The sequence below is a fragment of the Dromiciops gliroides genome, chromosome 2, assembly GCF_019393635.1.
Source record: "Dromiciops gliroides isolate mDroGli1 chromosome 2, mDroGli1.pri, whole genome shotgun sequence".
Classification (NCBI taxonomy): domain Eukaryota; kingdom Metazoa; phylum Chordata; class Mammalia; order Microbiotheria; family Microbiotheriidae; genus Dromiciops; species Dromiciops gliroides.
In genome coordinates, this window is record NC_057862.1 from 370,313,133 (window position 1) to 370,328,270 (window position 15,138).

General features: G+C 46.0%; 1 protein-coding gene across 1 annotated transcript in view; it reads left to right on the plus strand.

The window, feature by feature from the left end:
• Positions 1-15,138, plus strand: part of VSTM2L (V-set and transmembrane domain containing 2 like) — an 81,225-nt gene that overhangs the window by 41,803 nt on the left and 24,284 nt on the right. The window contains exon 2 of the mRNA XM_043983998.1: positions 7,760-7,929. Coding sequence (XP_043839933.1) covers positions 7,786-7,929 — 144 coding nt within the window. The 5' untranslated portion in view covers positions 7,760-7,785. The remainder of the gene's footprint in view (positions 1-7,759; positions 7,930-15,138) is intronic.

A 15,138-nucleotide genomic window follows, 5' to 3' on the forward strand; every position in this document is an offset into this window, starting at 1 on the left:
GATGAGAAATTCTTATTCAGGTCTTCCCACCTCCATTCTTTCCAAACTCCAGTCCACCCTTCATACTGCTTCCAGAACAATCTTTCTTTTGTACAACTGTAATCCTTTCTCTTCTCAACAATCTTCAGTGACACCCCATTGTCTGCCAAGTCAATTTCAAAATCCTTTGGTATTCCACCCTATCTTTCCAGCTCTGTGTTCTATTATTCCCCTTTAACATATGCTTTGCCCAATTGAATTGCTACCTGCATGATTCTGGGAGAGTCATTTAACCCCATTGGGCTTCTGTTGTCCAGCTTCTTTGGGGACACCTTTTAATTATCTAAAGAACATCTATTGTCTTTTCTTTAAAATAAGGGGTGTGAACTAAATGTCTGAGGTTATTTCCAAGTCTTAAATCACAACCTTGGCCTATCTTTCCTGTCCTCCAAACATGTTTTTGTTTTTGTTTTTTTTAGTGAGGCAATTGGGGTTAAGTGACTTGCCCAGGGTCACACAGCTAGTAAGTGTTATGTGTCTGAGGCCAGATTTGAACTCAGGTCCTCCTGACTCCAGAGCTGGTGCTCTATCCACTGTGCCACCTAGCTGCCCCCAAATGTAATCTTCATGAAGCCTTCCCTCATTCTTCCTGCCTGGAAGTAATGTTTCTGTCTTCCAGATCGCCACAGCATTCGTTTTATTTGTACCTCTCTTATGACATTAATCATAGCCTGTTTTGTTTTATTGTTACTTCATTCGTTTAACAAATATTTTCTGAGCAACTACTATGTGCTTGCTAGCTAGGCTCTAGTTGGCACTGAAAGGGATAAAACAAGAGTAACATATAGTCTCTGCCCCCAAGAGAGTTTATAGCTTAATAATATTTGAAAGCAGCTAGATGGCTTAGTGGAATTCCAGAGCTGGGGTCAAGAAGATCTGAGTTCAAATTTGGCCTCAGACACTTACTAGCTATGTGACCTTGGGCAAGTCACTTAACCTCTGTTTGCCTTAATCCACTGAAGAAGGAAATGGAAAACTACTCCAGTAATCTTTGCCAAGAAAGCCCCATGCAGAGTCAGGAGGAGTCAGATGTGACTCAACAACAACAATAATGATATTTGTGTACATGTTTTATCTTACTTAAAAACTGTAAACTCCTAAGGAGATAATCCTCAGGAGACATCTGTTTTCCATTCCCTGTTCTGCCTCTTGCTAGCCATGTGGCTTGGGATAAATCATTTCTCCTCCCAACACCTCAGTTTCTTTCTCTCTAAAATGAAAGGTTTTAGACCATGTGATCTTTAAAATCCCTTTAATTCTAATATTCTATGACTAAGTAAATTGATGCATGGGTAATTTTGGTTAAACTGATTTATGCCTAGGCCTCAGTTTTCTTCTCTGTCAAATGGGAATAAAAATACTTGCCCTATTTACTTTGAAGAGTATAAAGAGCCATTCTGTACACAGAGGGAGAGATTTAAGTCCCATCCCTTCTGCTTCCTTATCTGTAATTTTGGACACACTATTAACAACCCTGACCCCCAGGTCTCTTTTTCCTCATTTAAGCAAAAAGGCTGGACTAGATAACATCTCAAGGTCCTTTCTACTTCTGAAACCTCTGAATTCCTATTAAATAAACCCTCTCAATGCTAGAGATGCATAATAAAGAACTCACCCCTTCCAGGGTAAAATACTTGCCCTCATCTCCGTCCCATCCCAGCTGACTCCTTTCAGTACCGAGGAAACCCAGGAGTCCAAACTTGGGGGATACAGGAATCTCTAGGGTAATTGATATATGACTCTTCCAGGGCAGGGCTGGTGCCCAGAGACTGGGCATGGGGAAGCTGGTAGTCAGCCTGGCAGGTAATTAGACAAGCAGGGACTGTCTCCAGGGACTGTCAATCAGCATCGTTCATTGCCCCAGAATTCACATTTTTTGACAAAAGAGAGAGGGATGGGGAGGCCTGAGTGAGCCAGATTCCCTCATTAAAAAGCCACAGTTAAGCACTTCATTTTATGGACCCTGGGTAGGAGTGATTTTTTTTCCTCCTAAATTATACATTCCCTTCCGCTCCCCCTCAACCTCCCTCCTTTCTTTCTCTCCAAATGTGAACTCAGAGATTTTGCTTCTCTACTCCTGGGTGGGCAGGTGGCCAAGAATGGATTTAGAATTAGAAGGGACCTTAGAGATCATCTCATGCAAAGCCCCACATTTTACACATAAGGCAACTGAGGCCTAGAGAGGAAAAAAATGACTTGCATGGTAGTAGATAGGCAAAGTGGGATTTAAACCTAGGTTTCCTGGTTCCAAATTCAGGGATGTTTCCATTACATCACACTTCTCTTGCTCTCCCCAGACAGTTCTTATAACTAGAGATCCTGGGTCCACAGCTTCCTAACCGGAGCTCCAGGCAAGAGTGGGAGGGAGTCCCTGGGGGCTTGGATTAGCAAGGTCCTCCTCCTTTCCTTCCTCAACCCCCCCCCCCACCCAGTCTCCTTTTCCAGGCCTTTTTCTATTGTCTTTTCTATTTCTGTCTCCTGCTCATGTCTCTTCTCTTCTTGATCCCTTACCTTCTCCCTCCCTTCTTTTCTTCTTCCCTTTCCTCCTTTCCTTACTCACCCTTTCCCTTCCTCTCCTCTTCTCCACCCCATTTCCTTCCTCTTGCAATTCTGCTCCCCTAGGTCTTCCCCGTTTTTTTAAACTCCTATTTTAATTGTCTTTGTCCAGGCCCCTAGCACCTCACATCTATCCCTCAGGGAGAGGAAACAAGACCTTTCTGGAGGTGCAGGCATGTTGCCTTGTCTCTCTGTTGTTGGACCAACAGTGATATGAGAAGGGGGTTCTCTGGGTAAGAAACCAGCAGCGTCTGACATTGGCCATACATGGAAATTTGTGTCAACGATTGGCAAGCTAAGTAGGATCCAGATAATTACAGAATGTGGTTAGGAGCAGGTGTGTGACAAATATTGGCCCAAATGTAAGAAACAGCACTAATTGAATCCATTTATTCCACAAATATTTATTGAAGGCTGACTGTAATAATCCCTTACATGTTCACAGTGTTTCACACTTTCTTAAGTGTTTTCAAATCTGTTATTTCATTTGATCCTCAGGACAGCTCAGGGAGAGAGGAAGGGAAGGGATTATTATCCCCATTTTATAGATTAGGAGAGTGAGGTGCAGAACCCAAGTGACTTGTCCAAGGTCACATAGCCAGTAAACACAAGGACTGCGGTTGATTAATTGGAGGAAGGGAGGGAAGGAAAGGAGAGGGATCAGACATGTGACAGGTGAATGTGACAGGCTGGGTTAAGTCTCCAAAAGGCAACTGTTAATTGCCTTCACAGCATAGCTGACACTCAGGAGGTGACAATGTAAATCTGTTACTTTGAACAGTAAGAGGCAACCCTAAAAGACCTGGAAGCTATTAGCCTTGGCTATAGGGTAGCAGAATGTGAGCTGTCCCATTCTGGGGGGGAGTAGATGGCTGGATGCCATCTCCACTTAGGGTATAGACCAGCCCTCCCAAAAGCCCTCTCCTCCCATTCCTGCCCCAGCTCTATTTGTGAATCACCATCTAGGCACCATATTGTTGGGCATCCAGGATGCTCTCTGGCCACACATAAACAGTTTTCTTGCTAGATTTAATTCATAGCTCATGGAACAGCAGAGCTGAAAGGTGCCTTAGAACAGAGAATTTCAGGAGTGGGAAGGGTCTGAGAACAAAGGATATCAAAACTGGGAGGAACTTTAGAACATGGAATGTCAGAGCTAGAAGGGACCTTAGAATGTGGAATGTCAGAGCTGGGAGGGGCCTAAGAAAAGAGAACACAGCACAGCAGAACTGGAAAGGACTTTATTTAAGAGAAGATCTACGCACACACACACACACACACACACACACACAGAGAGAGAGAGAGAGAGAGAGAGAGAGAGAAGATCTAAATACAGGCAAATTATCTGATTTTCCTCCCCATCCCCCCAATCTCCATTTATACTAGGCAAACCAGCTGACATTCTTATTTCTGCAATGTTATCCAAATTGTCACGCTTCCATGTTCCTTCCACTCGGATAACTTATTCTGCCTTCTCGTTTCTTCCCCTCTACTGACAGTGAGACCTCCTGATTTCTTAGAGTCCCTTCCTGCCTTGTGGTCTCATAGCCCCAATCACTTGTGCTCTGATTTGGGGACTCCTACTCTAGAGAAGAAAGGGTTAACTCAGAGACTCGGAGCCCTGCTCAGATAAATGGGGAAGTCGAGGCGTCTCCTTTTTTCTTCCTGTGTTTGAAAAGGGCTTTTCCTCTGCCGCCGGCTTCAGTTACTAATCTTAATTAGGTTTTCTTTGTGCTGGAAGGTTATGGAAAGGCAGAAAGCATGAAGAGAAACCAAATACCTCTGTGAGAGGAAGGATGGAGTATCTCTGATTAATCCTGGGCCCTTCCTGGGGATCAGGTTTCAGGTTTTTACCATTAGCTACTGTGTGGGTTTGTAAAAGCTTCTGAGCTGGGCATTCGGAGGCATTATTTGTGTTACGCCTCGATGGTATTTAGAGATGGGGGACCAGCAGGGGATGAAGTCCTAAGAAGGGCACGATTTGGCTAGAGAAACATCTGATGGGTCCCGAATGAACCAAGCTGGCTCCCTCTGAGTCTTTGCTGACTTCTTCCTCCTCAGAAGGACATGTCTCCTAGGAGGTGGCACAGTGGGACAATGGACCAGACTTTAGATCCTAGCTCATTTGCTTGCTAGCTGTATGACTTTGGGCAAGTCACTTAACCTTTGTGAAGCTGTTTCCTCTTCTGTACGATGAGGGGCATGGCTTGGATCGGTTCCTTTAGGCTCTCGCATTCAGTGAGTGTGATTTTGTTTCCCAAACAGTCCAGTCCAGGTGACATCAGGAGGAGATTTGGCAGGAGGGGGTGGGAGGGCCGGCAGTGGCATAGATTGCCATACTACACCTGGGAAGACAGCTCTCCTCCTTTTTACCCCCTGTATGACTTGTGCATTTTGGGGGGGGGGTATTTTTGCTTTTGTTTGTTTCCCAGCAGTAGGAATGAGGCTGTGCTGAACCACTTGTGCCTTCTCAGCTGGTCATGGGATACTAAGTTTAGAGCTGGAAAGGACCTTAGAAGCCATTGAGTCCAATCCCTTCATTTTACAGATGAGGAAACTGAGGTCCAGAAAAGTTGGATAACTTGCCCAGAGTCAAATAGCTAGTAAGGGTGTGAGACAGGATTCTGACTCAGGCCTTCCTGACTCCATGTCCAGTGCTCTAATCACTGCACCACCTACCTGCTTCAGGGTGAACATACATTTCCAAAATGGCAGGCCAGTGTTAACAATGAACAAGGTAAGATGAGAGAGAGAGAGATGATGATGTAAGCATAGAGGTGCAATATGACACGGTGGACTAGAAGTCAGGACATCTGGGTTCTAGTTGCACTTCTTTTTTTTTTTTTTTTTTTTTTGGTGAGGCAATTGGGGTTAAGTGACTTGCCCAGGGTCACACAACTAGTTAAGTGGCAAGTGTCTGAGGCCGGATTTGAACCCGGGTCCTCCTGACTCCAGGGCCTGTGCTCTATCCACAGCGACACCTAGCTGCCCCTATACCACCTAGCTGCCCCTCTAGTCGCACTTCTAACACAACTGTTAATCCATGTCCAGGAATGATGTGGGTGCACTGTGTTCTCAATATTCTTCCCTCCCCCTTTGAGTAACCAGCCTCAAGAAACTAAGCCCTTCCATGCCAAAGGTCCTCTTTCACTTCCTGCCCTTTGGCTACCCGTGAGGGTCCAGTATTCCTAGAGAGGAAGGGGAGGGTCCCATGTTAATGCTTATCTCAAGAGGTTTCAACAAATGCAGGCACAACTGGCTCAGGCTCTATGCACGCCTCTGCCTGATACCTGAACCCATCTTTCTTCCCTCCCTCTAGTAATCATCCCCATTATCATCCCTCACTTTATAGTTTAATTCAATTCAGCCAACATTTATTAAGCACCATGTAAGGCAATTTCATACCCATTATCTCCTTTTAAAAAATCCTAGAAGGTCCAAGATGGAAGAGACCTCGGAGATCTAATTTGTCTCCCTGATTTGGTAGTGGGAGGAGTCTGGACCCCAGAGAGGTTAGGCACCTGGCCCCAAATCATACTGCTAATTAGAAGGCAGGGCCAGTAAAATGTAAGCTGCTTAAAGACAGGAAAGGTTTTGTTTTGGTCTTTCTCTCCAGTGCCTGGCACAATCAATGGTAATTGCATTGAGCTAAGCAAGGTCTGTAACCCTTGGTCTTCTTGATCCTTAATCTTGAACTTTGGGTAATAGAAATGTAGGCAGGGCAGGTATGATCTCAATTTCACAGGAGAGGAAACTGAGGCTGAGAGTCATTCCCTTAGCAAATGGGTATGGTGCTCCCACTGTGCATAAACTCTTCTGCCTCATGCTGTGTCAGAGAGACAAAGATGAATAAGACAGAAGCCTTGCTCTCGGGGATGCCTGTCCCTGGCTAGACCACAAACAGAGGGTGTCGAATGTAATCCATTATATAGTAGGAGAAACACCAGTCTTGGAGTCAGAGGACCTGGGTTTAAAAGCCTAGTCCTGCTGCTTGCTGGTTTAGCTGTGTGAGCTCAGATAAAACACTTTGCTTTTCTGGGCCTCAGTTTCTTCTTTTGTAGAATGAGGGGTTTGGGCTAGCTGATCTCAATGGCCCTTTCTGGCTCTTAATCTTGTCATCAGGAAAGAGTGAGCGACTAGGGGGCAGGTGGGGGCTGGTGCAGGGGGAGTCGTGTGGGGGAGGGAGCAGCTGGATGCTGACAGTTGCCACATTTCCTTGGTGACCCACACGTCCCCAGCCATCTTTCCAGGGCGAGATAATCTCTCTGGAGAAGATGAAAAGAATTCTAATTACATCTTTGAACAATATTTGTTTTGAGAGAAGGAAAACAAACCATATGGTGTGGAAGGAGGGTTTGGGGGCTGCATTAAACGGGGATTTGTTTTCCATTTATATATCCAGGCAGGAGGTGATCTGATTGGGGGGGTGGGGATTATTTTGTGTTGGGGTTGGACGTGGGAACGATGTGGAAAGGGATTGACAGTACCTGCCTCACTCCGTGCAAGCTTCAGGCTTCCTTTGTTCCTGTGTTTGTTCAGAAGCAGGAGAGGGCCCTGCAGAGGATGTGGCTGGTGTGGACTTAGCCACAACCTAGGTCCCTGGGGGCGCTAGGGGTGTTGGTGGGGAGCAAATAATTGGCTCCTAGGGGATGATGAAGGGGAGCCAGCCCTGAAGGAGACCACCATTGGCTAAACTCTAACTGGATGATGGGCACCTGCTTGGAGGCGGAGGCCAGAAATCCACCCTCATGAGCAGAACAAGAAGACTCCGGCCCCAGAGCCTGCCTCTCATCTGAGGAAAGCCCTTTGTATTGTTCTTGGCTGTGTCAGCCAGCATCTTGACTGGTCACTGTTTCCTGACAGCTAGTTATTTCTTAGACTATTCCATGACGGGCAGTTCTGCTAGGAATGGACTGGGGACTATTTCTGGACGGGCAGCTGTTTTATCCCTCTTGACTATTCTGGACGGGCAGCTGTTTCCTGGACTCTTCCCTTAGTCAGCCATCATTCCTGGATAGGGAACTGAATATTCCCTGATAGGAGTGACTATTTCCCTACCTGACTGTTCATGGACAGAGAACTGTTCCCTGACTGGGGTAACTATTCCCCCACTGGTGATTGTCTACTAACAGATGGCTGGTCTCTGATTCCTTTCTCTCTGCAGCCTTGTTCACAGAGACTCCCCATGACATGACTGCCCGGAGTGGTGAGGATGTGGAAATGGCTTGTTCCTTCCGGGGCAGTGGCTCTCCCTCTTACTCCCTAGAGATCCAGTGGTGGTACGTCCGCAATCACAAGGACTGGACAGATAAACAGACATGGGCATCTAACCAGGTAATCTTTCCCAATACCCAACAGCATCCTTCCTCTCAGCCTTCCCTGGTGATGTACCTGCTCCTTCCTGGCTTGGCCTTGGGTCCTTGCCCCATAGACACCAACTTCTGCTACTCAGTGATGTCATGGGATCATAGAATATAGAGCTGAAAAGGATCTTAGAGGTAGTCTAATCCCAGAGTGTCAAATTCAAACCACAAATTAACATTATCTATGTTCTATTGTATTTTATTTACTTTGTCGAATACTTCCCAATTATATTTTAATCTGGTTCCTCACTATGGAATGTTTCCAGCTACAATGTGCCCTCCCCCATGCATTGGACACCTCTGATCTAGTCCAGCCCCCTTATTTTACAGATAAGGAAACTGAGACCAAAGAAGGGAGAAGTGACTTGTTCAAGGTAACACAGGCAGTAAGTAGCAGATTTGAACCCAGGTTCTATTTCCAAATCCAATCCCTTTTTGCCTTTCTTTTTTGTGGAGGTTTGATTTTCATAGAGGCTGAGCTGGGAGGCATGGGAAGGGTTCTCCCTGACCATCTTCCTAGAGGTCAGTCCCTCTGTTCTGTGGTCCCAATAGTCTTCCACTTTAGAATCAGGAACTTTAAGGGGAACCATCCCCAGCCTAGAGGTTCAGAGGTGGATTCAGTAAGTACTTACCAAGCAGATTTGGGGGAAATAAGAGAAAGAGAAGACATTGTTCCTTCTCTCTAGGAACTCAGTGTCTTTTGAGAATGACAAGATATAACACAATTATAGGATAGTAGTGAATCAAGTGCTAAATATAATGTAGGCAGCTACCAAAATACCTGAAAGTGTGCTGGTTCTCGGGAAGCAGAGGCATCAGTGTGGTTTGTTATCCAGGAAGGCTTCTTGGAGGAGGTGGCACAAGAACTGACCCTGATGGATAGGTTGGAGGTAGATAGGTGAAGATGTGAGGGAAGGCATTTCAGGGCCAGGAGAATTTGAACAGAGGCCTGGAGGGTGGAACAAAGCCTAGGGTATTCAGAGGACAGTGACTGATTGTCTAGATCAGAATACTTGTGAAAAACCTTGATAAATTCATTCAATAAAAGCACCTACTGTATGCACTTTGGTAGGTGTTGGGCAAGGCAAGGACTGGATTCTCTGATTTTATGGTATGGAAAACCCCTAGATGAGGAATCACTCATTACCCAGGCAAGCCTGCCCTTTCTCTTCAACCAACAGAATTGCCAATGGCACTGGGAAGTTGAATCACTTGCCCGGAGTTATATGGCCAGTATGTGTCAAGAGCAAGACTCAAACCCAGGGCTGCCCAGCTTGGGGGACCAACTTGCTTCTCAGTATCACAGGGGAAAAAACCCTACAAACATAAATAATTCACAATAATCTATGGACAAGGGCGGTAGGGAGTTACAGAAACAAGGGCTACATGAAGACCCAGGGGGAACCTTATGAGGGAGGCTTTGTCAATAAACACAACTTCCTGAAACTTGCGTGAAAAGTAGGTTCATTCCAAGAGAAATGAACATGCACATGGAACCCAAGGAGTTCACAATCCATCCAGCAGTTTGCATATTTATGACAGTACAACAAAGGCAGGAGGAAGAAATACAAATCTTCACCTAAAGAGATGTGTCAGGGGAGGGGAAAGGTGTAGTGAAGATGGGAAAAAGACAGGGCCCCTCCCGAAGGGGAGGAGGAAGGCCACTGCAAAAGCCACATTCTTTTCCCTTGGGAGCTGCTAGACCATGAAGATATGATGGGTCGGCGTATCTACATGGGTCCCAGCTGCACAAGCCGTTTCTCAGCCTAGTGCAGACTGACTGGCGATGGTCTTGACTCCCAAGGGCACACAGGGAGTGCAGCTTGGGATGCAAACCACACAGTATGTCAGCTCAGTGGGGGGGGGGCGTCCTCCACACATTCAGGGCCTCCTTCATCCTCTGGGTCTGGTGTCTCTGGAAAATGTGGCAACTCACAAGGACAAGTTCAGGAGACCCCTTAACATTCCATACAAGCTTCCTGAGCTTCCTGGCAGAGATGACATTTAAACTGGGCTTTAAATGGTGGGTTGGAATTCAAAAGTGAAGAGGGCAAAGCACAAGAAAAGGCCCAGAGTTGGAGAGAGTACAGGGCATATGAAGGGGACGGAGACGCATCCAGATTGGCTGAACAATAATAGCAGCTAACATTTATATAGCCCTTTAAGGTTTGTAAAGCACTTTACATTTATTATCTCATTTGATCCCCACAAAAAGCCTCTGAGGTAGGTGCTATTATTATCTCCATTTTATATATGAGGAAACAGACTGAGAGAGAAGGCACTTGCCTGGGTAGTAAGTACAGAAGCAGAATTCAAAGATCAAGTCTTCTAGCTGGGTGTGACAGCCCATGCCTGGAGTTCCTGCCACTGGAGGCCGAGGCTTGTGGCTCTCTCAGCTCAGGGCTTCTAAGCTGCAGTGGGCTGAGCCAGCCAGCTGTCTGAACAAAGTTTGGCATTGATATGGTGAGCCCCAGGGAGAGGTGGGGTGGGAGGGGCACTACTAGGTTGCCTAAGGAGGAGTGAACTCACTGAGGTTGGAAACAGAACAGGTAAAAATTCCAGTGCCAATCAGAGTGGGATCAGGCCTGTGAGTGGCCCCTCCTCCTGCAGTCTGGGTCAGGGGGAGCAGCTAGGTGGTGCAGTGGATAAAGCACCGGCCCTAGATTCAGGAGGACCTAAATACAGACACTTGATACTTGCTAGCTGGGTGACCCTGGGCAAGTCACTTAACCCCCACTGACCCGCAAAAAAAAAAAAAAATAGCTCTATAACAAAACATTAGGTCTTCCTGACTTCAAATATGGTCTTCTACCTACCATAGGAAGGAAACAGGCATTTATTAAGTGCCTATTATGTGCCAGGCCCTATGCTAAGAGCTTGACAAATATCTTATTTGATCCTCACAACAGCCCTGGGAGGGAGGTGCCATGGGGTTGGCAAACAATGACCTGTGGCCATATCTGACCAACCACCATATTTTGTAAGAGCCATTCTTAGCTCTTGGGCCATACAAAAACAAGGAGTGGACTGAATTTGGTCCGTGGGCCATAGTTTGCTGAACCCTGTCGTCCAATTCCCTCATTTTACAAGCCTAAGAGAGGAGGAAATGACCTCTTTAAGGTCATGCAGGGAGTAGATAGTAGAGGCTCAGATCATGTGTATCCTGGATAATGCTGAGAGAAAAGGGTTTAGTTGGGTATAACATGTGACCCATGATCGGTATTTTTCTGGGGAGTTATGGTGGGAGAAGTGAGTCCATGGATGGGAGCCGATAGACGGTTGGGAGCCATGTCCTTGTGTTCTGGGGCTTACAGGTATGTTGGGAGAATTCAGCCCCTTCTTCCAACTCTGGGACTCCCCCAACCATGACCTGTCTGGGGCTTGGAAGCAAGTCAAGAAATCTTGGCCACTCATGTCTATACTAGAAGCCTGACTTTGAGATTCCACTGGCCTTAAAGGTCAGGGGATAAGGAATGGAAGGAAACCAATTGGCCCAACTTTGTCTAGACAGTACCCTCTTTCAGCTCTGAGCCCCAAAGGTCAGGTCTTTTAGTTCATGATCAGGACAGGAGGTAGCTGAGAGTAGTGTAGCTGCTAGTAGCATCAAAATGGCTCAGTGGACAGATTATAAGACTTGGAGTCAGGAAGACCTGAGTTTGAATCTTGCCTAAGACTAACTAGCTAATTAGCCTAACTAGCTGTGTGACCCTGGACAAGTCACTTAACCACCTTGTGCCTCAGTTTCCTTACCTATAAAATGGGAATGGAAATAACACAGGGTTAGAATGTGGATCAAATGAGTCAGCATAAGTAAAGTGCCTTGCAAGCCTTAAAGCACCATGTAAATCCTAGCTATTCTTATTATTAGTGTAGGAACAACAGTCCTAAACTTGAGGTAGAAGGACCTCAAGTCTAGGGATGGGTGAGGAATAATAAACTTGCATTTCTTTAATACTCTAAGGTTTACAGGAAGTTTTCCTTGCAACAGCTCTGTGAGGTAGGTAGCACTGGTGTTATAAATGTAGCCTTCATTTATAGATGAGGAAATTCATGAGCCTCAGAGATGTTAGCTGACTTACCTATGATCACTAGGCTAGTAGCAATTAGAGCTGGGATCCAAAATAGGGGAGGCCTCTTCTAACTTTTTTACATTACATGATTGCTCTCCTGATATTTAAGAGTGGAGCAACTTCCTCCCTACCTTGACTTTTTCCATTTTCCCTCTTTTAATTATTTCCCATTTATCATATCTATCTATATCTATCTATATATCTATCTATATCTATCTATATCTATCTATATCTATCTATATATATATCTATATCTATATATATATATATATAGAGAGAGAGAGAGAGAGAGAGAGAGCAAGCTTGCTTTGTTTATATCTTTTTGCCCATTGTCTCTCCCGCTGAATCTTTTTGGTTTTTTTTGCAGGGCAATGAGGATTAAGTGACTTGCCCAGAGTCACACAGCCAGTCAAGTGTCTAACTGAGGCTGTATTTGACTCAGGTCCTCTTAAATCCAGAGCCGGTGCTTTATCCACTGCTCCACCTAGCTGCCCCCTCTCCCATTGCATCTTAAGCTCCTTGAAGGCAGGGACTTTCTTTTGTTGCTTTTTGTATTACACGGCTCCTGGCTCATAGTACATGCTTAATAAATGTTTATTGAAGTGAATTGAACTCTTCTAGAACCAGTCAACTCCATGGATGAGGGGTGGGGGGTGGCCTTCAGAGCCATTTGTGAGGCAGAAAGAGCTAGCTTGGTATGTTGGTCTTGAGATTCAGACCCAGGGGTTAACCTGCATGGAAGAGTGAGTACTAGATCTGGAATGAGAAAACCTGGGTTCAAAACCTCTGTGACCTTGGGCAAATTGTTTAACCTTCCTCATCCAAGTAAAAGATGCTTGGGTCTCTTCTACCTCTAAATCTGCAAGCCTATGGGAGGTCACTGTGGTCTGTGTGCAGTTTTTTCATCCCTCCTGTCACCTCCTACTGGATGTTGATTTGGGAATGTTTTCAACCAAGTCTCTTTCTTTACTCTCCTTATCCCCCAACACTGACATCTCTTCACAGGGAATTTTGATAACATCAGCAACAGGATTTGTTGCCCTAACCATATGTTCCTCTAAGTAATCCAGGGCTTATCTGCCCTGTTATCCCTTCCTCCATCTTTTTCCTTCCCCCTTTCCCTTGACCCTGTCCCTCTTTGCTCTCAGCCTCCCTCCCCTTGTGTTGGATATGGGGCCAAGTTTTCTCTTGTCTTTTTTGTTTCTGCTCACGTAGCACTAAGGCCTCTGCAACTGTAAGCAGGCAGCTTTGCTATCTTCATGCAGATTTATTTTTGTGATGTTTGTTAACCATACATGGAGAGATGGTTGGGCATGGGCTAGGCCTTATGCTAGTGGGAGGAGTGGTGTCAACTCCACCCCTCTCCCCCATGAAACTCTGGAGTGACAAAAATGGAGGGGTTCCCCAAGGTGATCCTGGATCTCTATATTTCTGAGTAGCATGGTGTTATAGAAAGAGACCTGAATATCAAGCCAGAGGATCCTAATTCAAATCCCACTTCTGCTACTTACTACCTCTATGACCTTGAACAAGTCACTTCCCTTCCCTGCTTCCTCCTCTGTAAAATGAGGGTGTTGGATTAGAAGATCTCCAGGGCCCGTTCCAGATCCAAATCCCATAATCCTATAATAATAATAACAATTAGTAACAGTAATCCCTTATGTTTGTACAGCACTTTCAGCTTCTCAAAGTGCTTTCTCATAAATTATCTCCCTTGATCCTTGCAATAGCTATGTAAGCCAGTCAGTGCAGATGCTACCTCCCTTCCTCTCCCCTCCTCTCCTGCCCTCCCCTCCTCTGCCCTCCCCTCTGCCCTCTCCTCTCCTCCCCTCCCCTCCCCTCCCCTCCCCTCCCCTCTCCTCCCCTCTCCTCTCCTCTCCTCTCCTCTCCCACCCTACCTCACTTCAGGTTTGTAGGCAGAGAAAATGAGTCTCAGGTGATTTGTCTAAAGGGATCCCTCCCATTCCTAGTCCAATAGACCTTAGAGGAATTACAAAAATAACTTAAGATATGGTCCTTACCTTTTAGGAGGTTTTAGTCTCATGGTGGAAGAGAGATGAGTGTGGGCAAGTTTCTTAAGATTGTGCAGCACAGGTTTAGTACTAGAGAGTATCTCAGAGCTCATCCAAGTCCATCCCCCTCATTTTATACAGATGAGGAAACTGAGGCACAAAGGTGATTTGCCTCTCATCCCACAAGTAATAAGTAGCAGAGCCAGGATTTGAACGCAGGTCTTCTGACCTCTAATCCTGGGCTTTTACTCCTACACTGCTTGCTTGCGCGCGCTCTCTCTCTCTCTCTCTCCCTCCCTCTCCCTCCCTCTCCCTCTCCCTCTCCCTCCCCCCTCTCTTTCTTTCTCCCTCCCTCCCCTCTCTCTGAGCCTGTTTGCTCATCTGTAAAATCCAGGTAGTGATACTTGCACTATTTGCCCCCAGGATGCTTGTGCTATAGAAACGTGTGTCATTAAGCAGATAATGGAATACAAATTAGGAACATAAATGGCCATGCAATCAGAATCGGGAGAAATCACCTCCAGCTGGGGGAATCAGGGGAAGCTTCTTGGAGGGGGTGGCATTCAAGCCAGACATCTCCAAAAGCCCATCCCCTTCTAGTACAGTTTATGTGCTTTGTCATGTAGCTTGCTGGGCTGAGCCAGCCCCCAAGGCTGAGGAAGAGTGGGAGTGAGTGGCCCACCCCGGCCCGTCCCCTATCTAGCCATCTACCAGCTCATCCGCCTGTCTGAGACACACTGCCCACCCAGCCCAACCTTTGTATTCATATATAGGCACATTCCTACTCAGATATGTGCACAGACATGCATGAATACACACAGATGGAAATAGATCCTTATGTTCAAAAGAGCCATAATTACATCTAGGTGGGGTAGGAAGTATGGCACAGTGGAAAGAAAGCTGGCTCTGGAGTCAGGAGACTTGGGTTCAAATCCTACCTCTGACATTTATTAGCTGTGTAAGCTCCGACAAGTTTCTAAGCCTCTTCAAGCCTCAGTTTCCATCTGAAAAGTAAGAGAGTTGGCCTAGGAGGCCTCCGAGGTTTCTGGAAGCTCTAGGTCTAGGAGTCTATGATCCTCCATATATAGGCCCAATTAC